The following is a 27,125-nucleotide window of genomic DNA, read 5'->3' on the forward strand; positions in this document are numbered from 1 at the left end:
CAGTGCAAATTAACCCATACTGTTTTTATTTAATGGGTTCAATGTAGGATGCATCACTCAAGGTTAATCCAGTGCTTCACCCTTTGTTCTTAGGGGTTTCTGCAATATTTCCACATTACTTTCCCTCTTCTGAAAGAGAAGAGCTTTTACTGGGTTATAGTTCCAGGTACCTGGCAGTACCTCCATCGTGGTCATTATTCATATTTTCTTTCTTTCAGTGAGTTACAGCAGGTATTTGACTGCAGGAATGCCACCAATTGGCTGTAATGGATAAATATACTTCCAGGATTGATCATTTGATTTCAAGCAAATACAAATAGTGTGTCTAATCTATCCCTCCCAACCAAATCCGTTGTAGCCAGTCTTTGACTCTATACGTTCAATGTTCATATTGCTAAAATTACCAGAGCTACATTGAAAACAACTGCAAATTACAGCTCCTTCCCTTGACATCACTGGAAGACAAGGGTAACAGACAGAGATTAGTGAACTAAAAAGAAACTAGAAATAATGAAAAAGTAGCACCCACAAAAGGATAAATAACAGAGTAGGCTTGAAGGGTATATGATCTACTTTATATTAGCCCAAGGACACAAATATTAAGGGAAAGACACGAAGAGAAATGAGTGAAAGAAATGGGGCTGTTGTAAGTACCCATCTGGTGGGGAAATCACTATTCGCAGGGTACACAAAAACTGAAACTGCAGTCATAAGCAGGAAGTAATTGAGATGGGGAAGAAAAGTGGATAAGAGGAGGCAGCAATTCATCACCGTGACACTTGGCTAATTGTCAAAGTGATATCCATACACAGTCCCATCCCCTTTCATTTTGCAAACCAACAATCTTGCTTTTAGGAAGATGCTGTAATGAAATTTTCTTCCACCATTGTTTCTGATTAGGTTGAAATAAGCCAAATAATCCTCCATTGAAAAAAAAAATTTCCAACAGTTCCCTTTGTTCTTCTTCAGCAATAAGTATGTTCTCTTCAGTTCATTTTGATCAGCAGAAGCACATTTTTCTTCATTTACCTTTTCAAAACGACTTTTGAGCACTTTCATCTGGTCTCATCTAAGCCTGAATGTAAACTAAATATAAAGTACCCCTTTCTTTATAATTGAAACCTCTTATTCTTGCGAACAGTTTAGTGTTCTACAGTTCACTTCTGTATCGTCTCAATAACTTTGGTGCCTGCCTGAAATTAGAACATACAAATTCATATAACTACCAATTTGCATTGACTTAAAATTAAATTCAGTTTAAAGTACAAAAGCAGAAGTAAACTAAACTAAGTTAATATAATCTGGAATTGAAAGCTAGTCTCAGTAACTATGCCATGAAACTACTGAATGTTGTAAGGAGCTACGTGGCTCACTACTGTCTCTAAGGTAAAGAAGTCTGCCATCCTTAATTCATCTAGCCGATATGACTCCAGATCCATAGTATTATGGTAGACTTTTAACTGCCCTTTGAAATGCGCTAGGAGTCAACTCAGTAAGGCAGCAAAATTAGGGATGGACAACAAATGTTGATCTTAATTGCCAGCGACTCTTTATATCCCATGGAAAATATGGAGGAATAAAAACACATTTTCATTGAGTTTCTGATTTAAGGATGAAATTTGGCAGAGTCTGAACACAGGCCATCTCTCAGCTCCGTCAGGGTAAGAAGGTAGATTAACAGATCAACAGGAAAAATTGAGGACTAGCTGTACAGAGGGTGAGAAGATTGATATAAAGATGGAAAGACAATCAGCAATTAAGAGTCAACATGCTTGATGAACTCACCTATAGCCTTCAATGTTGTAATTAAAATCCAAATAGTTGCAACCCTGGGAACACTAAATTCTATGCTGTGAAACATTGTAAAAGACCATAAGTGCATTTATTAAATACAATGTTTATTAAAGTTAACACATTTTATTAAAAATACTGTCTTAGAAATTAAGTCACTGACGTTCATTTTCTTAGAATGGATTCAATTATTTCTTTTGGAAATTTTTACACAAATACTAGTGCAAAATAATCTGTTATGGCACCGGCAAACTGTCGCAGTTAAATCCAAACAGCCCCTTCTCCACACAGAGCACAAGAGAAACCAGATGTAGAGAGCAAAAGGAGAAAATCTTTTAAATGGATGTTCCTTCCAGTGCCCACCCCCCTGCCCCTCCTCTAACTGTGTAGCTAATATAATCCGACCTGGATTCTGCACTCTCACATGGAACAGAGACTTATGCTCCAATTTACTACCATATGCTCATCTATTACGGTTATTTAGTGCATGCTGTTCAAGAAGTGGGTAATTACAAATATCAAAGTTAATTAATTTAGGTAATTAGCATATTGTTACAAGATGCCATCCTCATTAGAACATGGAAATTGTCTTTGGGAATAGGTGATAAACACTGTAGATTTCAGATTGGTGAGCAAGACAAGCCCTGCAACACAAACCCACCTGTGAATATCTAACAAGTATTCATTAAGCACTCTAATTGGACTGGTTGAGAGATTCAGAATTTATGTTCATCAGTTATTAAATGTCAAATTAAGGGAGTTCATACAAAATTTTCTGATTTATGGCAAAACGAAGTGCAAAATTTTTTTAAAAACTGCTCATGTGATTCAACTGCATAGGTGAAATAGGGATTTACAGCAAATGCCAGTACAGTCTGTCAAAAACTGCACTATCAAGTCCAGGAGAACTGTTAAGATTGGAGATTGATCTGAGAGCTTGGGAACATTAGCGCCGAGCCAAATTGCATGGTTCCATTGTCACAGCCACACCAACGCCACTCCTGCCCGAGGTCATCTGGGTCACTTCTGTCCATTGACCAGTGTCTGGATCAAAGCACTCCACACTACTGAGGAAATCTTGTCCATCATAGCCACCTATCCACAAAAGATATGTCAAAACATGAACAATTCACATTCACCAAGATGAGCATTCTTGCAATTCATATTCTGTTCTGAAGAGTCATATTGCACTTAAAACAATAAATCTGTTTAATTTTCCACAGTTGATACCACACCCGAGTATTTCAAGCACATTGTATTTAATTCTATAGTTCATATTCTTGTTTGTTCCTGGGTAAAGACTTGACAGTATCTCATACGCCTGCTGCTCAGCATGTGTATTGTGAATAAAATAAATAAATAAATGGTTGTACTTCAGCTATTTGTCTAAGATGATCAGTGATGACAGTGTTGTTAGAACAAATTTAGTTATTTCTTTTAAACATCTTTACCCAAGCACTGAGCCCTTACCAAGTTACTAAGATCACAGGTTGTAGTCCCATTCCAAGGACCTGAACAATTTCAGTGCAGTAAATGAAGTGCTGCAGTGCTAGAGGTGCCATGTTTTGTATGAAAGATTAAATGGAGGCCAGTATGTTTGCTCAAGGTGAATTCAAGCAATCCAGGGCCACTTAAAGACAAACAGGACTGTTTCTCTTGTGTGCAAGACAATAGTTACCCCTCAAATCAACAGCACTGTAAACAAGATTTTCTGGCAACTTTGCTTTACTGTCTGCAGTATTTGACTGGCATGCTTGCCTACAACAACTACTCTTCAAAAGGTACTTCTAATAGTAACTCCTTTCTTAGTTAAGGAAATTATTTCTTCACTTTGGGAGGTAAAATGACAGGAAGGTTCTCAAGAATGTACAGTTGATTAATTCATCTCCATAACGTTGGACTAAACTGAATAGGCGCGTCAGGTTAGTGATCATCAACCCATAGCACATTTTGTTTTTTTTGGGGGTGGGGAGAGTTCTCAACCCACAGTGCCACAGAGTGTAGGGGAGGGGGAGCTTTGGACACATTGATTTTCGTTTGTTTTGTGACAATTCTAAATTATTTTAAGTTTGCACATGTTGACAGTTGCAGGATCAGCTGCAGAATAGTTGAACAGCCTACAGACCTGCTATAAGTTTGGCCATTTGGAACAGTGAGTCACATCACCAGGAAAGGAAACATGTTCGACATTCAAACTGTACTCTGAATATTAAAACTGAATATTAAGAATGCAGTTGATCCAAAATTAGTCTGAAAACTGCAGGAACAGTTTTCTTGGAGCAATGAGAGATTGTTTATGCAAGGATACACAGGATTACCAAAAGAACTGTAATTTTTGCAGGAAGTAAAATTCACCGAAAATAACTGCAATTCTTGATTCAAACCCATTAGGTGAAACAGACTGAAGTTTATTCAGAGCAAAAAGAGTCTTTCAGTTTCTGCTATCCTCTGTGTGAAGAAATTCTTTCTTTACCTGTGTGGTCCAGTTCTAATTTTAAGGTTATGGCACCCTGTGCTGAACTCTCCCAGAGCAAATAATTTCTATGCTTTCGAAGTCTTAAAAATTATATTAAATATTTCTATTAGGTCATCTATTAATCTCTACATTCTTGAATACAATTTAACCCTTTTAGCTGCTGTGTTGTACTGGAAAAGGTAAGAAAGGGATAAGTTGTATTCAAGTTTGATTTTAAATACTAGAAAGCAACAGGTCAAATTAGAATTAAAAAAATTATAGCTGGTTCTCCTTAACAAATCAGAGCTCTGATAAGGGATCAGACTCAGATCATTAACTGATTTTTCTCAAATGCTGGTTATCTTGCTGGACATTTTAAAATCTCTAGATCTTAGAATTACTTGTTCAAAGATTCAGGTCTACCTAAAATATATAAATATGATTTTTATGTACTGCATATATAATACTTTTAAACACAACTGACCTTATAAATAAAGCTAATTGCACACTTCCTAGTAAGAATTGAACTGAACACAACAGACAATTTTAGAAGTTTATTGATCTACAATATGATAAAGAAATGCACAAAAATTGAGAAAAGTAAATGCTTTAATCAGCAAACTACAAAACAGATAGGATGACTCTTGTAGCTTTCTTTAAAGCAACTGTAGAGCTTTTGGACTATGTGACTGACCATCAACCTTCAAACCACAACAGGATACATAAAAATACAGTTAGCCACTCGGCCCCTTGTGTCTGCTCTGCCATTCAGTGAGATCATGGCTGAATTTATTACTACATGTTCCTTCCTAACCCCAATAACCTTTCACTCGCTTATCAAAAACATATCTCTGCCTCAAAAACATTTAATTACTCTCTTCCTCAAAAGGTAATGAAAGCAGATTTCCAAAGACCTCTGAAAAATTTATTGTCTGTTAGATAGACAACCCCTTATTTTGAAAGGGTGACCTCGAGATCTAGATTCTCCCAAGAGGAAACATCCTTCTACATTCATCCTGTCAAAGCCCCTCAGGATCTTATATTTTTCAATCAAGTCGTTTCTTATTCTTCCAAACTCTAATCTTTACTCAGAGAACAATTTGACCATGCCAGGCATTAGTCTAGTAAACCTTCTCTGAACAGCTTCTGACCCATTTACATACTTCCTTAAGTAAGGAGACCAATACTCAAGATGAGGTCTCAAATGCTCTCTATAGCACAACCTCCTTTTGTATTCAATCCCCTTCACAAAAAACTAACAAACATTCTACTAAATTTTGGAATTACTTGCTATTCTTTGCAGACTAATCTTCCGTAATTCATGCACAGGGCCACCCAAATCACTTAGCATCTCAGAGCTCAGTAATCTCCAATAACTTAGATAATGTGCTTCTTTATTATTCTTCCTGCCAAAATGGATAGTTTCACATTTTCTCCATATTATACTAGATCGTTGCCCAATCACTTAACACAGCAATTTCCATTTGTAGTTTCCTGATGTCCTCTTCAAATTTGCTTTCTTACCTACTCTTGTGTCATCTGTAGATTTTACCATATCTTTGGTCCTTTCATCAAAGTAATTAATATTAATTGAAAAAAAATCTATGTCAATCCCTGTGGCATACCACTCATTATATTTTACCATCAGATGTCCAACAAAAACAAGCTGTTCAATTCGGAAACCAGTGAATGCACTGTGAACAATAACCAAGGGAAAAGAATTAGCATGAGATTTTATTTACAGTAATATTTTCTGGCCCAGGACACAAGCAAACTTGAGTTGTGCACATCGCTCTGCAGTCTCTACCATGGAATTTGCAGGCTCATAAGAACATAAGAAATGCAAACAAAAGTAGATCAAATGGCCCACTGTGATGATCATGGCTGATCTTCGGCCTCAACTCCATTTTCTCACTGACTTCCTATAACAACTTCCCAAGACACCAAAAATCTGTATCTTCGCTTTAAACATATCCAATAATGGCATATCCACAGCCCTCTGTGGTAGGGAATTCTAAAGATTGACAACCATTTAAGTGACAAAATTTCTCCTCCTCAGTCCTAAATATGCTCCTAGTGTACTTGCACTGTCAATAGATCAGTAACAACAGCTCCAAAAATTAGCTGCTGACCAGCAAAGTTATTGAAATGGTCCTCATGCTGGATAAATGGCTTGCAAGGCAGCTATTTATTTTGTTGTCAGCGACGTGAACACACAAAGTACTAAAAATTGACCTGGAGGCTAAAGAGGCATTGTTAATATTCAGCACTTTCTCAATCACAGAGGTAAAGTGCCAATCTTTCAAACTTGGCTCCAAGAATTAATCTGTATTTTAATGCTAACTAAATTGCTGTGAATTAAGCTTTTTTTAAAAAACAGATTTACAGTAGACACATTTTGTTGAGCTCCGTCAAGTGGTCAATACCTGTGATTTTAAACTAGATGCACATACAACTGTGCAAATCATCCTGCTGCAAGAACACTCAGGAGCAGTTATGCAAAATACCTAATCGACATCTGATTTTGGCTTGTGCCTTTTAAACTTGCCATGTATGACAGCAGTAGGCAATGTCAGATACTTCTGCAATCTTGGCACATAACCTAGGTACATGTACGAAAAGTGTAAGTTCCCAGCTGTAATATATTAACTGAGGCAAACAATTTGTTCTAGAATTTAAAAGAGGGCCAAGACTTAAGTCTATAGGTGAAATGAAGATTCAGCACAACTCTCCCAATGCCTTAATTCCTCAATTGCACAACTCGGTGTACGTCAAGCTGAACAGAACAGGAATGCTTCCAGTTTAATTTCTGATCGTTTGATTCTGCATCAGTCTCAGCTGGCACACAGTTGGTGTTACAATTAGCCTTGGCATTCTTGGCTAGAAAGTATGAATTAAAAGGTCTGCTAATTTTTATTCTCCTTACTGCTACTTTCAAAAGTGCCCACCTGGGGATTTAGACAAGTTAGGATTCAGTCACCACTGGCATAGAATCATCTGACACCAACTGTGCTGACTTACAAAGAAAGAAGGGCCACCTTAACAATCTACTACAGCCATCACAGGTTCAAGATATGTGTAGGAACAATAAATTTGTTTTGTGAAATGTTAATTATCCACTTATTGACTGATACATTGACAAACTCAATAAGGACAAGAGAACTTAACTCCTAGAAGTGTGCAAAGACTCCTTTAAGCAGGTAGTTAGATCTCTCAGGGATGGAGAGTTTGCTCAATCTAATTTGAGTAATTAAATAAATTAGGGTGAATGTGCCAAATATAGTTAAGGAACATATTGACTAAAATGTAAGGCACGATATCCGACTAAAGAGGAAAAATTTTAACAGAAAAGCTAAAAAGATCTAGACAAGGATTATGACATACTTCAGAAAGATGAGGGACAAGCTAGCTGAGGCAAGGTTAAAAAAGGTTCACTGGACCATTGGACAACAGTAGGTTTTATTTTAGAAGATATCTACAATACATTAAGAAAAATACAGTAATGTTTGGATGCCATAGATAAGTTTAATCATTGGTATTTAAATTAATTTACTCTCCCATATTTTACAACTTGGCCTAAAGACAACAGATGAGGGGAAAATTGCCCAATGGCATAGCAGAGAGTGAAGAAATCGACCAAAAGCAGGAACAAATTAGATTTCAAGGGTTGGACCATGCTAGAAGATGGCAGAGTGGTCAAAAAGAAAAATGGGGCTAAAGTAATTACAGGCTAATTAGTTTAACATTTGTGATTGAGAATGTTTTACAGCCTTCTCAATTGAAATTTTCACAAATTCTAATAAAGAGAAAAAAAAGTTAAAAGTAGCCCACAGAGATTTCAACAAAGGTGGTTTTTCATTAGGTTTTCAGCTGTTTTTCCCGTGTGGTTCCAGTGAAGAGAGAAACAGAGTTAACATTTCAAGTCCGGTATGTTCATGATCAGAACGGTTCTGAAGAAGTCATACAGGTCTCCAAACGTTAACTCTTTCTCTCTCCACAGATGCTGCCAGATCTGCTGAGTTCTTCCAGGATTCTCTGTGTTTCAGATTTCCAATATTCACAATAATTTGACTGTAATGCATTGTCACAATAGGGGTAACAATAACCAGTGTGCTACAGGAAGGGACAAAGCACGCAAACACAAGAATGCACCAGCAAGTAGACGTCAGAGGAGGAAAAAAAAGGTAAAAATGACAATTAATGGCTCTTTATATGAATGCTCACAGTATTAAATAAATAGATTATCCAAATGGAAGAAAGGATATATGATATGATATCATATCATTGCAACTAAGTCTGTATAATGGACAAGTAATCATGACTGCATCTGAAGATTCAAGGGTACTGATATTTTCGAAAGACCAGAAGAAAGGAAACAAGAGGTGACATGGCTCTGTCAGAAAAGAGCGAGATCAGTACGACAGGTAAAAATGCTCTTGGGGCAACACGGTGGCTCAGTGGTTAGCACTGCTGCCTCACAGCGCTAGGGACCTGGGTTCAAATCCCCCTTGGGCGATTGTCTTGTGTGGATTTTGCATATTCTCCCGTGCCTGCGCAGGTTTCTGCGGGGTGCTCTGGTTTCTTCCCGCAGTCTAAAGATGTGCAGGTAGGTGGATTGGCCTTGCTAAACTGCCCATAGTGTTCAGGGATGTGCAAGCTAGGTGGTTTAGCCATGGGAAATGCAGGATTACAGGGATCGGGTAGGGGGATGGGTCTGGGTGGGATGCTCTTCGGAGGCTTGGTTGGTGTGGACCCGTTGGGCCAAATGGCCTATTTCCACACTGTAAGGATTCTATGGTTCTATCTCGGTTTGGGGATCCAGATGTACAGTTTGGGAAAGATAAGAAGTCATAAAGGAAAGTCATTGCTGAGAGTGGATTATAAGCCCCCTGACAGCAGCTACACTGTAGGGCAGAGTATAAATCTGGAAATAACAGGAGCTTGTAATAAAGATACTGTGATAATCACTGGAGATTTTAATCTTTATGGGGATTCCATAAAGATTTGGTGTATCAAATTGGTAGAAATAGTCTAGAGTAGGAGGAGTTTATAAAATGTATTTGGGACAGTTTCTTGAAACAATAAATTCTGAAACCAACCACAACGGGGCTATTTTAGACATGTTAATGTGCAAAAAGATAGTATTAATTAACAACCAAAAAGTACCCTCCAACTGAGTGTGATCATATCATGATGAATTTCACATTCAGCTCAAGGGTGAGAAACTTAGCTCTGAAGTTAGAGACTTAAACTTAAGTAAAGGCTATTTCATAGAAGCCTATGAAAACAGTTGGCTAAATGAAATAGGAGAATAGGTTTAAATAAGACAGTACAGAATTAGTGGCAGATATAAGAACATAAGAACTAGGAGCAGGAGTAGGCCATCTGGCCCCTCAAGCCTGCCCCGCCATTTAATAAGATCATGGCTGATCTTTTTGAGACTCAGCTCCACTTACCCGCCCGCTCACCATAACCCTTAATTCCTTTACTGTTCAAAAATTTATCTAGCCTTGCCTTAAAAACATTCAGCGAGGTAGCTTCAACCGCTTCACTGGGCAGGGAATTCCACAGATTCACAACCCTTTGGGTGAAGAAGTTCCTCCTGATCTCAGTCCTACATCTGCTTCCCTTTATTTTGAGGCAATGCCCTCTAGTCCTAGTTTCACCTGCTAGCGGAAACAACCTCCCTGCCTCCACCTTATCTATTCCCTTCATAATCTTATATGTTTCTAGAAGATCTCCCCTCATTCTTCTGAATTCCAATGAGTATAATCGCAGTCTACTCAGTCTCTCCTCATAATCCAACCCTCTCAACTCTGGAATCAACCGAGTGAATCTCCTCTACACCCCCTCCAGTGCTAGTATATCTCTTCTCAAGTAAGGAGACCAAAACTGCACACAGTACTCCAGGTGTGGCCTCACCAGGACTCTATACAGCTGCAGCATAGCCTCCCTGTTTTTAAACTCCATCCCTCGAGCAATGGCAGACAAAATTCCATTTGCCTTTTTAATCACCTGCTGCACCTGCAATCCTACTTTTAGCGATTCATGCACAAGGACACCCAAGTCCCTCTGCACAGCAGCATGCTGCAATTTTTTACCATTTAAAACATAGTCCATTTTCCTGTTATTCCTACCAAAATGGATGACCTCACACTTATCAACATTGTACTCCATCTGCCAGACCTTTGCCCACTCACTTAGACTATCTATATCCCTCTGCAGACTTTCAGTGTCTTCTACACACTTTGCTCTACCACTCACCTTAGTGTCATCTGCAAATTTTGACACACCACACTTAGTCCCCAACTCCAAATCATCTATGTAAATTGTAAACAATGGCGGTCCCAACACTGATCCCGGAGGCACACCACTAGCCACTGACCGCCAATCAGAAAAACACCCATTTACCCCTACTCTTTGGTTGACCAGTAGAAAGCAATCCTCTATCCATGCCAACACATTACCTGTAATACTGTGGAACTTTATCTTATGTAGTAGCCTTTGGCGTGGCACCTTGTCAAATGCCTTCTGGAAATCCAGATACACCACATCCACAGGTTCCCCATTGTCCACCATGCAAGTAATGTCCTCAAAGAATTCCACCAAATTAGTTAAACATGACCTACCCTTCATGAACCCATGCTGGGTGTTTCCAATGGGACAATTTATATCCAGATGTCTTGCTATTTCTTCCTTAATGATAGATTCAAGCATTTTCCCCACTACCGAAGTTAAGCTAACTAGCCTATAGTTACCTGCTTTTTGTCTACTTCCTTTTTTAAACAGTGGCATCACATTGGCTGTTTTCCAATCTGTGGGAACCACCCCAGAGTCCAGTGAATTTTGGTAAATAATTACGAGTGCATTTGCTATTTCCCCCATCACCTCTTTTAGTACCCTGGGATGCATTTCATCAGGTCCAGGAGACTTGTCTACCTTTAGCCCCCATTAGCTTGCCCAACACTGCCTCCTTAGTGATAATGGAGATATGTAAGGAGGGAGATATTAAATAAGTCTCAACAAAGATACATTCCATCGAGAAAGAAAGAGATTATGAGAAGGATGTTCGATCACTGACTAACTAAAGCAACTCAGGGGCATAACAATTGTAAGAAATGCTGTAAAGATTTTTGGTAACCATGAAAATTCAAAGGCATTTTAAAAACCTGCAAAGGATGACTAAAGAGGGAGAGAGGAAGGACAGGAGGGAGGAATTAAGTATGAGGAGAAAAAAACCAAAAAATATGACAACAGATAATGCAAGCTTTTAAAGGTATATAAAAAAGAAGTGAGTAGATTCAGTCAGTGTTGGTGTCTTAGGGGGCTGGGTGGAGAATTAACAAGAAGAAACAAAGAAATGGCAAAAATGTTGAACAAATATTTTGTATATGTTTCACATTAGGAAACAGAAAGCATTGTAAGATTAGCAGAAAATTAAGCTGCAAAAAGGGAGGGAGAAATGTAAAACAATGATTGATGGATAAATGTACTAGGAAAATAAATACCCTGGTCCTGATGTCCTGCATCCTAGGTCTAATAAGAGACTGCAGAGACATGAATACATTGCTTGCAATCTTCCAAACTTCCCTAGATTTTGACAAATGTACCAACAGGTAGGATAACTGCATATATAATACCACTAATCAAAAGAGAAAGACAGAAAGTAGAAAAACAAAGGCCAGTTAGTCTAACATCTGCTACTAAAAAAATCCCAGAATTCATTATTAAAGATTGTAGCCACAGGCTATTTAGAATATTATATTATAATCAGGCAGAGTCACCATGAGCTTGTGAAAAGGAAATAGCATTTGACAAATTTCAAGTTTTTTGAGGATGCAACAAGCAGGCTTGATAAATGGGAATCAAACAAACGTGGTGTATTTGGATCACAAAAAGGCAATTGATAAAAGGTACCATGTAAAAGGCTATGACAGAAGAGCTCATGACTGGGGAGAGTTGTTAAATATTAGCAGAGAGAGGGGACTGGCTAATTACAAGTCGGGATGGATGTATCATTTTCAGATTGCAAACTGTAACTGGGGGAGGGTCGCAGAGATCAGTTCTGGGGCGTCAGCCATTTCCAATCTACATTAATGACTTGGATGAAGGGATCAACTATTTTGCTCGTACATTTGTTGACATTATGAAGTTGGGAGAGAAGGTTGAGAGAATGACAAGGAATAAAGTTAGGTTAAGTAATTGACACAGAGTCATAGAAGTCCACAGCACAGAAAAAAAAGGCCCTTCAGTCATTTGAATCTGTGCTGGTCAAAACCAGCCATCTAACTATTCTAAACCACTTGACCCATAGCCTTTCATGCTTTGGAATTGCAAGTGTACATCTAGATACTACTTAAATGTTAGGAGTTCATGGTTCTACCACCCTAACGGGCAGAAAGTTCCAGATTCCCACCCTCTGGGTGAGAAAGAATTTTCTCACATCAACACTAAACTTTTGGTCCCTTAGCTTAAATCTATGCCCCTTGGTCAGTGAACACCCAACCAAGCGGAAATGTTTCTTCCCATCTCTCGGTCTCTGTTCCTCAATTTTATACATCTCAATCATACCCAACCCTCAGTCTCTTTGCTCCAAGGAAACCAACCCCAGTCTATCCAATTTCTCTTCATAACAAATTCTCCACTCCAAGCAACATTCTGGTAAATCTCTTCTGCACCCACAACGGGCCAATCACATCCTTCCTATAATGTGGTTTCTAAAACTGCACACAATACTCTAGCTGCATCCTAAGTAACATTTTATACAGCTCCAGGATCATCTCCCTGCTCTTAAACTCTATGCCTCGACTACTAAGGTAAGTATCCCATATGCCTTCTTAACCACTTTCTCTACCTGCCCCACTAACTTAAGAGACAGGTGGACATGCAGATCAAAGTTTCTCTGATCCTTGGTGCTTCCAAGTGGGCAAAATTGTGGTAATTGGAGTATAATCTGGCAAATGTAAGACTGTGCACTTTGGCAGGGAGAATAGAAAATTAGAATATATTTAAACTCAACAGAGACTGCAGAATGCTACAATTCAGGGAGGTCTGGATGTCCTTGTAAATAAATCACAGAAGTTAGCATGCAGGTCCAGCAAGAAATTTGGAAGGCAAATAAAATTTTGGCCTTCATTGCAAAGGTGGTGGAGTATAAAAGTAAAGAAGTCTCACTACAACTATACAGTGTATTAATGAGGCTGCAGCTGTAAACTGAACAGTTGGGTCTATCCACTTAAGGGGAGAATCTAAAAGCATTGACATCAATTCAGAGAGTCTTCTCTACTGTGATAAAAATATTATTTAATAATGAAAGGTTGAGCAGGTTGCGCCTATACTCAATGGAGTTTAGTAAAATGAGAGGCAATCTTCTTGAAACAAAAAAGGGTTGATTAAAACAACTTGTTTCCAATAATGGAAAGATTAAGAATGAGGATCAGTAGATATAAAAATTAAATACAAAGGATGTGAAATAGAATGCAGCAGAAACTTCTCTATTCAGAGAGTTGAGAAGTTACAAAATTCACATGTGGTTTAATAGCTGAGGAATAAACCATATTAATTTTCGAGATTAGATTAGAAATGTGGTGAAGGGATATTATGGAAACCGAATGGACAATTATGATTGGGACTATATGCTCTCTGGGAAGGCAAATGTTAAAATGGACTGGTTAGGTACAGTGGCATTCTGTGATGTATCTGTCTTTCCATGCACCTATAAAACTACGTACCAGAAGGTTTTAAAGGCAGAAAGTATCTCTAGCAAAATTAAGGTTAATGGGAATTGGGAGAAAACTCTCTGGCACAAAGAATGATCGTTGTGGTGGTTGGAAGTCAGTCATCTCAGCAAGAGTTCCTCAGGATAGTGTCCTAGGTCCAACCACCTTCAGCCGCTTCAATGTTCTTCCCTCCATCATAAGGTCAGAAGTGGAAATGTACATCAAGGTGATTGCACAATGTTCAGCACCATTCACGATCTTTGGATACTGAAGCATTCCATGTTCAAATGCAGCAAAACTTGGACAACATCTAGATTTGGACTAGCAAGTGGCAACTAACAATCATACCCCACGTACACTTCAGGCAAAGACTATTTTCAACAAGTGAGAATTTAACCATTGCCCCTTGACATTCAAAGACATCACCAAATCCCCTAGTATCAACATCCTGGGGGTTGAAACTGAACTAGTTATCATAAGTATTGTGGCTATAAGATCAGATAGAAACTAGGAATTTTTGCTGCAAGAAGCTTAGCTCCTGACTCCTCAACGCTTGTCCACCATCAACAAGGCACAAGTTAAGCATGTAATGAATGAGCGCAGTTCTACCAACACTCAAAAAGCTTGACACCATCCAGGACAAAGAAGCCCACTTGACTGGCCCCATATATACAAACATTCACTTCTTCCACCACAAGTGCTCAGTGGCAGTAGTGTGTATTGTAAGATGCACTGCAGAATTTCACTAAGATTCCTTAGATAGCCGCTCCAAATCCATTATGACTATTATCTAGAATGACAAGGGTAGCAGATACATGGCATCACCTACTATCCTGACTTGAAAATATATTGCCGTTCCCTCAGTGACACTGGGTCAAATTCTATGAACTCCCTCCCTAATAGCATTGTGGGTGTATAAACACCAAATGGAGTGAAGCAGTTCAAGGTGGCAGCTCGCTGCCATCTTCTGAAAGGCAACTATGAATGGGCAATAAATCCTGGCCCAGCCAGCAACGCCCACATCCTGTGAATGAACAAATTTTAAAACTTATTTAAAGGCACAAACATTCAAAATGGACAAAAATCTCAAACGATATAAACCAGGACTTGTTTCAGTTTGGAACCAACCTGTCTGGAGACGTTGCACCAAGATTGCCAATAGTGAGGAAATAAAGTTTGATGTTTAAAACTTACCAAGCACATAAATTTTGCCCTGATAGACTGTTACTCCAAGTGCACTGCGCTTGTGTTTCATTGGCACAATATATGTCCATCTGTCCATTTCAATGTCATATCGTTCTACACTGTTAAGTTGGTTTACACCGTCATATCCTCCAATTGCATAAACATAGTTTTTTAGTGCACAGATACCTAAACAAAAATAATAAGTCCTTTAGTATAACAGTTTTGCAATTCTACACCCTCTACATTTTCTTCTTTCTTTTTAAAGGTACTGATTCACATTGGGCTATGGTTCGATGGACATAGTCACTCCTACTATACCTTGCTCATGACTATAATTACTGTATTACTGTTTCACATAACTAGTATTGGGCAGAATGTTCAATTATCATGGTAAAGCTTCATAGCTAAACTTTATTCCATCCTCACAGGACAGACGAGTTATATGCACACACACATACACTTATCAACAAAGTTATCAGGAATAAGAAACATGGCTGACTCTTCAGATCTGGGTCACTAATTCTAATTGTAGTGCTTCTGCCAATGTCAAGTTTAACATCATCTAATGCAACATAAATAAAGTATATAGAACTCAATATATTTTATAAAAGAAAATCAATTTACTCAGAATGTCTTTCAAAATACATGTAAGAGAACAAAAATGTAATATTAATTCACTTTCAGGAGAATAATGTGACATGACATTTAGTTACATATTGGATATCTTGTTTTGTGGAACGTGGTGGCAGCCTTCAGCTTCTATTCAGTAAGGAAACGAACACTTAACAGCTTATTATTGGCTTTCCAGTCAACTCATTGATATTAAATTGTGTTACACGTTGGCAGTGAGATTGGGGTTATCTGGATAGTGAAGTCTTGCAGGCAGATAGAACTCCAAGACTGCCTAATGCTTCCAGAGTTCATGATGAACTCCATGTATTTATCAACTCAAGCTATCTACACATATTTTACCTTCTTCTGTTGTGACAAGTGGTAGATTTAGGGGAGTTAGGAAGTGGGATTTTAGGTAAAGAGGTGCATCTCCTTTCTGCCAATGACAATCACCGTACTATAGAATGGATAAATGTGCCATCACAAACTTTCCCCTAACACAGTTTCAATTTTAAGCTAAATAACAACTGAAAGAACTGCAGATGCTGTAAATCAGGAACAAAAACAGAGGCTGCTGGAAATGCTCAGCAAGTCTAGCAGCATGTGTCAAGAAAAAAGTCAGAATTAACATTTCGGGTCTGGTGACCCTTCCTCAGAGTTCTGAGGAAGAGTCACCGGATCCGAAACACTAACTCTGATTTTTTTCTTCACAGACACTACCAAACCCACTAAGCATTTCCAGTAACTTCTGTTTTTGTTCAATTTTAAGCTTGATGTCCTAAGTGATTTTTTCCAAATTACTCACCTGCTCCACTCCTAACAGTGTTCATTGGTGCAATGGTGTTCCACATGTTGTCTTCAGGATGATAACACTCTGCTGAATTGAGGCGATTTGTTCCATCAAAGCCACCAACTGCATACAGAAGGCGATTTACTATTGCAACACCAACACCGATTCTGCTGGTTGACATTGAAGCCACAAATTCCCACTGGTCCTTCTCTGGATCATATCTGTAAGTGCAAATGTACTGTTCTAAAACGTGATATAAACATAGCTCACAGGAAACAAGAGGTAATGTATCAATGCTCTGAGGTGTATAGCCACAAACATAATTGGATGGCAGATTGGAAATTCTGTCTGAATTTAGAAAAACAGGTTAGAATTTCTGAAAGACGAATAACAATTTGGGAGATTCGTTGTTAGACATATTTAATGAACAGGGTCAGAAGGAAGACTCCTAAGTAATTGAAGATACTACTAAGTTATTCACTGTCCAGGGATAAGAGGGAATTATTTTAAGGTAACTATTATTTCAAACTATTAGAACTATATTTTAATATTTCTAACTAGTACAATTTATAATCCAGCATAATAACCTCTGGGTTACAAGAGTGAGTCATAAAATGTAGGAAGAATGGACAATATGTAAACTTTGTACATTAAAAGCAATATTGGTAAACACTGGTGTTACTTTCACTCAGCAGAACTGAATGATGGTTAGCTGTTGTTAAACTCTTGGAATTTGCACTCAATGCAGGTCTACTTACAGAACTGAAACAGTCCAAAAACTGCCGAAAAACAGAATTTACATCAGCTTTTGACTGTTAAAAGATCAATAAAATAAATTTAAATGCATGCGATTTCTTCCCTTTTCTTGATGGTATGATGAAAGATGTAATGCACTATGTGATGACAGACTAAAGAAGTTTCCAGCAGGGTCTATTGATGAAAGTAAGCAGAGATGGGAGACATTGCAACTAGATTCAGGACAAGGGACTTACTCGGGGGAGGAGAGGAGAGAAGAGCAGAGAAGAGAAATAGCAACGTTTTAATTTTCTAAATTTTTGAAATGTAGTGAGACAAACCTTTCTACAGAATTGTGATGGATATAGCCTTCAGATCCACCAACAGCATAGATCATTCCATCTATCACTCCTCCTCCAACCCTGTTTCTGGGAACATTCATTGGTGTACAGGGGGACCACTGATTGTTCATAGGATTGTAACAGTCCAATGCATTTGAATCAGTATTGCCATCTGGCGAATTATTTCTTCCTCCTATTGCATATAGGAGTCCATGAACAGTGCAAGCAGCTAAGCCGCTCCGCGGTAAAGGCATATCTGTCAATCGGATCCAACAGTTCTCCAAAGGATTGTAAGCTTCCAGAAAATTCAGTGATTGCCGGTAATAGCCTCCCGCTGTGTACATTAACTGAGGAACATTTGGTGACCTGCAAGGACAAGCCTTGGTTGGTTTGTGCAGTGTCAGCTCCTTAAAGACTTCTACAAGATAATCTTTACATTTGGAGTCCATTCGGAGTATTTCACACTTCTGCAGTTGCGTTTTCAGGAAATTTGGAGTCAGAGAATGGCACCTTACTGCATTCAGTAATGCGTGGATATATGGATGTCTGTTTTCACAGTCATATTTCACCCATTCTATACAGGCATGATAGACCTCGGACTCACAGCGCACGTTCAACTCATCTCGGCTGATTAGGCTGACCAGCTGGCACTGTGTAAGGTTGAAGAATTCTTCCTGTTTTGCTACCTATCAATAAGGGTATAATAGAAGGTTGCTTATTCTTGAATCAACAGATTGCTATCTAATTTAAAATCAACTTTTTCTAATATACAAGATACAAAATAGAAATAAACATGAAAATGCAAGAGCACCAAGTTGGTGGATAGTTACAGGAAAAACATTGAAATCATATTTTAAGAACGTAATTTAGTCCTGACTCTTAACATAAACACACCCCCTTACCATCAATTTTGGTTTAAGATATTACTAATTTAAGCCAAAGACAAATTTACAAAACACTCTTGGTGAAGAAAATATATCTATGTGATCACAAAGATACACAAAGCTTAAAGAGGTTTGACAGGGTATTCACAAACAAAAAATTATTCGCTGCTAGAGGAATTTAGAACATGATTAGGAGGTTCAGCATTAGGATCAGCTATTTAGAACTGCAATTTGGAGAAATCATTTCACTCAAACAGTTACGGACTTTTGTAATTCTCTACCTGAGAGAGCTGTGGATGCTCAGTTATTGTGTACATTCAAAACAGGATGTCAATAGATTTAGGTGACAAGGGAATTGAAAGATATGAGATATGGGGGTAGGTGGAGTTGAGGTACAAAATCAGCCATAATCTTGTGAAGTGATGTTGTAGGCTCAACAGGCCAAAATAGTTTACTCCAGCTACTTGGTTTTCCAAGTTTTAGCTTTTCCCCCCTCTTTAATAAACAAGGAATCTCTGTCAGAGGCATACCTGCTGCTCACCCCCACCCTCCCAAACTTTATAATTACTCTGAATGGAGAGAGGACTGATTTGACAACTTCCAAGTCTTCAGAATTTATATTAAACCAGTCACTGCTATGGCTGTTGAAGAAATTACTGCATAATTGCAGGGTTCAAAGAACTCAGCTCTTAGCAATTGCTTGTAGGATATGTTGCACTCCAAAACACCACTCAACCAAATGAGCATCATAATACAAAACATCAGTTTAAAACTAAGAGAGGGAAGGACAGGTGCGATGAGTTCAATGTGATATTGCAAGACTGGAATTTATATTGAAATCTGAACTTAGCCCTCAAAGATTAGACACCTTTGTGAAATGAACTTTCTTTTCTGCTAAAGTCCAATTCATAGCAATTATAGTGACCATGTCACAAATTCACCTAATTTCACATTACTATATTTTAAAAAGGAAACAAATTACTGCTCTAAGGAAGCTCTGTTAATCTTGGGATAAGGTAGATTGTTGCAAGAGAGTAAAAGGAGTCTGCCATAACTACTGAGACTGGTAAACAAAACACGACTGGACAATTTTTTTCTTTTAAATAGGTTGTTCCATTTCCTAATGTGGAACAATCTCACCTTTGTAAGTGTTAAATACGTGTACAGATGTATCACATCAAACAAAATTTGTCAAATCGCTCACATCAAATAGACTTAACATTTCATAATTGTTCATTTTCATGGAAAATACACTGTTTTTCTTCAGAGGCTTTTAACCTCAGTTCTTACCGTGACTCCTTAGTTTAGACTCAGTCTTTTCATGCCTGTATCTCCATTAAGAGCTTCAAAGCTACTTTTAAATCGTTCTTTAGTGTAACTGACAAATTCACAAGTATTTTGTTTGATACTTCAGTCTCTCATCTAATTTCTTCTAGTCCTCAATTTTCAGTTACCTTTCTGAACAATGCTCTCAACTCAAAACTATCAGTAACTGACACTTAGTGGGTGGACGGTGCAGCACAAGCTGAGCTTTCATAACAGTAATGGGAATGGAGTTACGATGGGGCAGCAGTAATGTCAATGAATATTTAGGGGCTGCTTGCACTCGGATAGATACACAATAAAAGCTTAAAAAAAGCTTAAAAAGGCGCAGTACAGTGGCTCAGTAGTTAGCACTGCTGCCTCACAGTGCCAGGGACCCGGGTTCGATTCCACCCTTGGGCGACTGTCTGTGTGGAGTTTGCACATCCTCCCCATGTCTGTGTGGGTTTCCACCGACAGTCCAAAGAGTGGTGGATTGGCCATGCTAAATTTCCCGTAGTGTCCAGGGATGTTTAGGTTAGGTGGGTTAGACGTGGGGAAATGCAGGGGTAGGGGAATGAATCAGGATGGGATGCTCTTCGGAAGGGCAGTGTGGACTTGTTCGGCCAAATGGCCTGTTTCCACACTGTAGGAATTCTATGAGTAAAATTCAAATCCCAGGTTAGATCACATGGAATACAGAGAGAACTTTAGACTGGGGATAAACCACACTGCACTGTTTCCCCTCTTTCCCCCGACTAAAAGAGAACATAGAAACATTTTACAGGCACTCAAAAGTATTTGTGAATTAAATTTGGGTCATATACTTTTAAAAAAGTTGTTTATAAATCAGTGACCTCTCAAAGAAATCTGAAGGAAACAGTGAAATGATTTGTCTGTTTTCCATATGCTGCTGATTCTGATTTATAACGATTTTAGGAGTTCATATTTTGGGAAATTAACATAGATAACCCATAAGTGATCAAGTAAGCCAGTTAGAAAATTGTGTGGAGTGATATTTCAAATGGCAGGCATGCAATTTGTCATATTTTTCAATGATGCATGTTCAGTACCAAGATATACTTATCTTGCTTGCGATAATGTACTGACTTGCGAAAGTTGCCAAATCATAGGTCATGACATCACGATTCAGTTGTCAGATTAATATAAAACACAGAGTTTGTAAGTATCTATTCTCGTTCAAAATTCTGCATTTTTTTTTCACAAATAGACTCAGATCCATACAGCATGGAAACAGACCCTTCGGTCCAACTCGTCCATGCCGACCAGACATCCTAAATTAATCTAGTCCCATTTGCCAGCATTTGGCCCATACCCCTCTAAACCCTACCTATTCACGTATCCATCCAATTGCCTTTTAAATGTTGTAATTATACCAGCCTCCACCACTTCCTCTGATAGCTCATTCCATATATGCACCATCCTCTGCGTGAAAAAGTTGCCCCTTAGGGTCCATTTTAAATCTTTCCCCTTCCACTTAAACCTATACTCTAGTTTTGGACTCCTTTGGGGAAAAGATCTTGACTATTCACTCTATCTATGCCCCTCATGACTTTAAAAACTTCAATAAGATCACCCCTCAGCCTCCAACACTCCAAGGAAAAGAGCCCCAACCTATTTAGCCCCTTCCTCAAAACCTCCAAACCTGGCAACATCCTTATAAATCTTTGCTGAACCCTTTCAGGCTTCACGACTTCCTTCCTATAGCAGGGAGACCAGAATTGAATGCAGTATTCCAAAAGTGGCCTAACTAATGTCCTGTATAGCCTCAACATGACCTCCCAAATCCTATATTCAATGCTCTGACCAATAATGGCAAGCATACTGAATGCCTTCCTCAACATCCGGTCATCCTGTGACTCTATTTTCAAAGAACTATGAACCTGCACTCCAAACTCTCTCTGTTGAGCAACACTCCCCATTGCCTTACAATTAAGCTGTAGAAGTCCTACCTTGATTTGCTTTTCCAAAATGCAGCACCTCACGTTTATCTAAATTAAACTCCATCTGCCATTCCTCTGCCCATCACCCCGTCTCATCAAGGTCCCACTGTACTCTGAAGTAACCTTCTTTACTGTCCACTATACCACCAGTTTTGGTGTGACCTGCAAACTTACTAACCATATTCCTATGTTCACATCCAAATAATTTGTATAAATGACAAAAAGCAGTGGAACCAGCACCGATCCTTGCTGCACACCACTGGTCATAGGCCTCCAATCTGAAAAGCAACCCTGCATCACCACCCTCCATCTTTGACCTAGTTCTGTATCCAAATGGATAGTTCTCTCTGTATTCCATGTGATCTAACCTTGCCAACCAGTCTACCACGCGGAACTTTGTCGAACCGCTTACTGAAGTTCACATAGATCACGTCCACCACTCCGCCTTCATCAATTCATCAATCCACTTTGTTACTTCTTCAAAAAACTCAATTAAGTTAGTGAGATATGATTTCCCACACAAAAAAACCACATTGACTATCCCTAATTAGCCCTTAATAATCTCTTCTCTGTCATGATCAGGATCTAACCTAATTTCCCCTTCAGTGCTCACAGGCACAATCAATCAGTTCATAGCCTCCATCAGACCCACAGCTCCATCTGTTTGTTTGTTTGTTTGTTTACCATATCCCAGTCCAATGTCATGTTCAGGTTACTACCGCTCAGCTGATATACTGACTACGCATGAGACAACCACAAAGGAACACACTAATAAATATCGAAGACTTACTGATTAGACTTGCTTTAAACATAGGTCAGACAGTGAAACGCCTAGAATGACTATCTCACTGCAGACTAAAAGATAGCAGGAATCTGGGACTGTTTCTTCCAAAAGGTTTGCTCAATCAAAAGGCTTACTCAACTGAAATTTTCAAAATTGAGGTTGGTAGTTTATTATGTAAGGGTAACAAGGGATATGGATAAATTCACACAAATCGAATCAAAGTACAAGTCAACTACAATCAAACTGAATGGCAAAAGAAACTCGGGAGGTATAATGGTCTCCTCCTGTTCCCAGGTTCTAAAAGCAGCTTTGATGTTTCAATAATCCATCCAAAATTAAGTAGTATAGCCATTATTTGTACCCACCTCACTGAAATGCAGATATATATACTCTCTTGCCTTTTCACTCAACTCTTGGCAGCCAATTTCCTCAGCAAATGAGGCGATACCAATGGCATTACTAGGATCCAATTGCTCCACTAGGAATTTGCAGCATGCTTTAACAACACTATCTATCTGGTACATCACTGCTCCATTCATTACATGTAGCACGCATTTCTCTCCCACCGTAATACTAGCTGTGTATGCAAACTCGATCAAACGTTGCATTACTTTAGGGTGAATGCCCACAATGGGTATAACCTCCATTCCACATTCTTTCAAACCATTGGTAAACATGGCCTTGAAAACAGGGCTGCAGGAGGCAAGAACAATCTTGTGTGCAACAAACTCCTCCTCCAGAGCATTGTGCTTCACCTGAAGTGTCACATCACAGAGTTGCTTGTTTAAGCGTATCTCGTTCATTATTTTAAAAGCTTCCACCGTGTGACTTTCTAATGTGTAACTGAAGTAGCGACTAGCATTCTGTGATGGCATCACTTCTGCCGGGCACCCGGTTGTCATCGACATTTCTCTACAGTCACTATACGCAGATCATTGCTTCTCAGGAAAAGAAGCAGAAATTGGTTGCACTGTGGAGTTGGTACATTTTGCGTCAATTCAGGTTGGGTCCATTCTCAGCTCCGTTTGAGAATAAATCACTCTCTTGGGCATCTTAGGGAAGAGAAAAAAAAAAATTAATTAATGAGAGAGGAAAGGCAGTTAGGTCTGACAAGGCTGTTTTTTTCCCCCAAGTAAATTAACCCACCTTCCCATACTCCATTTTTTCTTCCCCTTGAGTCTATGATCTTCCCTGGTCATCCAATTCACAGCTAAGTTATTCTTTGGATTGAAGAGGTTCACTTAACAAAAGGCTCTTACTCGTAGATTAATGTTCAAACTTTTCCAGTTTGGCATTTAAATCCTTTGAAACAATTCCATCTGCCTACTTTAATTCTCTCACAAAATTCTAAAATAAAATTTGTTTCATGGAGTTCATTGCGAGAATTAAACTACTAGAATGCCTACTCCTGCAATAATTCAAATTCCTCATTTTGTTTTTTTAGCAGCAACCCATTGCCTCAGTGGTAAAAATACCAAGGAAACTGACCACTAGAAAGCCAGGTGTCAGGACTGATTTCCTGCATAAACTGTTCAAGATTAATAGTTATGGAAGTTTTGGGTTTACCTTTGATAGATATTCTATTAGTACAGTAGTTATGGTGACTTCTGCTTGTAGGTTAGATATTTATGTTCAAGTATGTGCCGATAATGCTCAGTTGCTAGTTTTAAGATAATGTAGCCTCCTCCTGAGCTGGATATTGCTTTTTGCAGCAGCAGTCACAAGCTTCTCAATCTTGCAGATTTAGAGATATGAGATTCAATATGAATTACTAAACTGCCTTAGTTTACACACAAATTATTGTATGGAACCTCAGTCAACAAGAACCCCATTCTTTCATTCAATCACTCTTCTGTCCTTCAAAACTACAGAAAAGACGTTGTTAAGGGGCATTTTCCTGAAAGCATCAGATGCTGAGGGGTGACCTTATAAAGGTTTATAAAATCATGAGGAGCATGGATAGGATAAAGAGCCAAGGTCCTTTTCCCAGGGTATGGGAGTCCAAAACTAGAGGGCAGAGATTTAAGGTGAGAGGGGAAAGATTTAAGAAAGGGCCTGAGGGGCAACTTTTTCCACACAGAGGGTGGTGCGTGTATGTCAGAAGTGTGGTAGAAATGGGTATAATTACAACATTTAAAAAGGCATCTGGATGGGTTCATGAATAGGAAAGGTTCAGAAGGATATGGGCCAAATGCTGGCAAATACACTGGACCAGTTTAGGATATCTGTTTGGCACATATGACTTGGACTAAAGGGTCTGTTTCTGTGTTGTATAACTCTATAACTATAAAAAAAAATTAATCAGATCCCCTCCTGCAATCTGCCCTGTAATGCTGCACTGCATGAGATACCATCTTTCAGATACATTATTAAACAAAAGAAAACCTCATCTGCCTCTTTGGATGGATATAAAATGTACTGGATCAATTGAGGAGTAGGAATATTCCCAGTGACTTTGTCAATATTTCTGTCTCAAATTACTGAAAACAGACCATTTTTCACCTTGCTATTTTAGAGACATGCTGTGTGATCACTGATAGATTCAATGCACGATCCTCAGACTCTGTCACATGTAGGGCAGATGTTGTTTGAAGGATTGGGCAGGTAGGTTATTTGGAGGTTTGCACTCCTTCTGAAGTCTCAACTTCTCTCCACTTTGAGAGACTACAGGAATGTATCTGGGTCTTCCATAATTAGCTTTCTCCCTTGCAAATCAGTTACAAGCCAGGATCTCCAATGAGTTGACGAGTAGATTGAATCTCTCCAGAAATGCCTTGAGGGGATTCCTAAAGTGTTTCCACTATCCTCTAGTGTTTCTCCTGATGTAACTGAGTTGCAAATACAGCAACTGCTTTGACAGTTTAATGTCAGGTATATATGAATTACATGCCCTGACAATACAGCTGGCTTTTGAACGATTAACTCCTCAGTGCTGGGGAACTCAACTTGGAGGTGGACACGACTGTTGGACCATCTTTTGGATTTGAACGATTTTGTGAAGGCACCACTGGGTGTACTCCTCCAGTATCAAGGGTCCTGCTGTATGTCATCCAAGTCTCTGAAGCACATGGGGGTCACCACTGCCTGGTAAACCACGATCTTAGTCTTGGGTGAGATCGTGGTTCTCAAACACGTTCTTCTTCCGTCAGGCAAAGACTCAGTTGTCACATGGGAGATGATGGTGAATGTTGTCATCTATGCATCCCTTCATGGAGAGGAAGCTTCTAAAATTTAGAAATGGTCAATATTTTCAGGATTTTGCTGTTGATTTTAATTTGGAGGGAGATGTTTGATTGTGGGATTGAGTAGGAAGAGGGCTTTGTTTTCTGGGTGTTTAGTGGAAGGCTCATTTTCCCACTTGCTTCAGAGGAGGCAACAATTACCTGAAGCACAGACTGAGTCAGCGCAAACAAGCATTATTTACATATTGAAGTGCTAAGGCTGAAGCAACCCCACATTAATTATCCTTCGCTGGGCCTATCAACATTTGAGGTTTCCTGAGAAAGTCTGTTGGTTAGGTTAGAGATGAAAAAACATGTGCATAATCTTCCCCAGTGTTGTACATCATCCCAGGTATTCATGCCTCACTAATAGAAAGCTCTTTCTCTTTCACATGCTGCCACTTATAATTTTCTTCATAAATCATATTTTAAAATATAATCCTAAAACACAATTCATTATCCAATCGTCTCCGTGACCAGGATTCCAAAAAATTATACAGGGTGCTAGACACAGACTCTTCACAATTTCAACACATGCAGTCAGCTCTTAATCACCAAATTAAGGTCCCCATGTGCGCATACACATAGGATACAAAGACATCTATACGAAGAACCTAAGTGGAAAAGATGACAGCATAGAATCACAGAATTTTACAGTATGTAAGGAAGCCATTCAACCCATCATATCTGTACTGGTTCCCAAAAGACCTACCCACCTAGTCCCATTTTCCAACCCTACTGCCGTAGCCCTCCAAACTAAGCACTTTCAAATTGATATCCAACTCTTTTGAAACCTTCTATGGAATCCAATTTAACCACTCTCCTAGGCAGTACATTCCAAATCCTAACCACTCTGAAGTTTCTCATCTCGCTCCTAACTCTCTTGCTGACAATCTTGAAAATGTGATCCCTAGTTACTGCCATCCATTGCCCAGTAGGAATTCAGTGCCGTTGCAGGATTAATCAGAAGGAAAGAAAAAAAAGAGATTTATTATTTAGGCCACTGGTAAAGGATAAATATATCTTGACAGAAACTGCCACCTGAAGTTTCTCTGATGCTGCACACCAAGGATTAATTGCATTGCAAAAGAACAATCTCCTTAAAATTGTTTTCAAAACAAAAGGTAAGTGTACATTGTAATGAACGAACTGAATCATGGATGGAGGCCACTATGGTGCAGAACTTCACTGGAGGGAAATAACTCCAATCCATTCCATTCCCTTTCTAAAATCAAACGTTAGAAAACTTCAGACCTAAATTTTTGTAGAAGGTTGAAATCCCTTTTTAAGCATCCTCAACTCTCAATATTTTAGTCGGTGGGTGCACCTTAGATTGCAGTGG

At 38.9% G+C, this 27,125-nt stretch overlaps 1 protein-coding gene across 3 annotated transcripts in view; it reads right to left on the reverse strand.

The window, feature by feature from the left end:
- Positions 1–1,877: 1,877 nt before the first annotated feature.
- The window catches only part of keap1b (kelch-like ECH-associated protein 1b), a 51,660-nt gene continuing 26,412 nt past the window's right edge, over positions 1,878–27,125 (reverse strand). For all 3 annotated transcript variants that reach the window (XM_048601608.1, XM_048601606.1, XM_048601607.1), the window contains exons 2-6: positions 22,928–23,614; positions 17,629–18,314; positions 16,568–16,773; positions 15,160–15,336; positions 1,878–2,886 (exon numbers count right to left, since the gene is read on the reverse strand). In XM_048601608.1, coding sequence (XP_048457565.1) covers positions 2,738–2,886; positions 15,160–15,336; positions 16,568–16,773; positions 17,629–18,314; positions 22,928–23,470 — 1,761 coding nt within the window. In that variant the 5' untranslated portion in view covers positions 23,471–23,614 and the 3' untranslated portion in view covers positions 1,878–2,737. The remainder of the gene's footprint in view (positions 2,887–15,159; positions 15,337–16,567; positions 16,774–17,628; positions 18,315–22,927; positions 23,615–27,125) is intronic.

Source organism: Rhincodon typus, chromosome 10 (genome assembly GCF_021869965.1).
Source record: "Rhincodon typus isolate 14 chromosome 10, sRhiTyp1.1, whole genome shotgun sequence".
NCBI classification, from domain to species: domain Eukaryota; kingdom Metazoa; phylum Chordata; class Chondrichthyes; order Orectolobiformes; family Rhincodontidae; genus Rhincodon; species Rhincodon typus.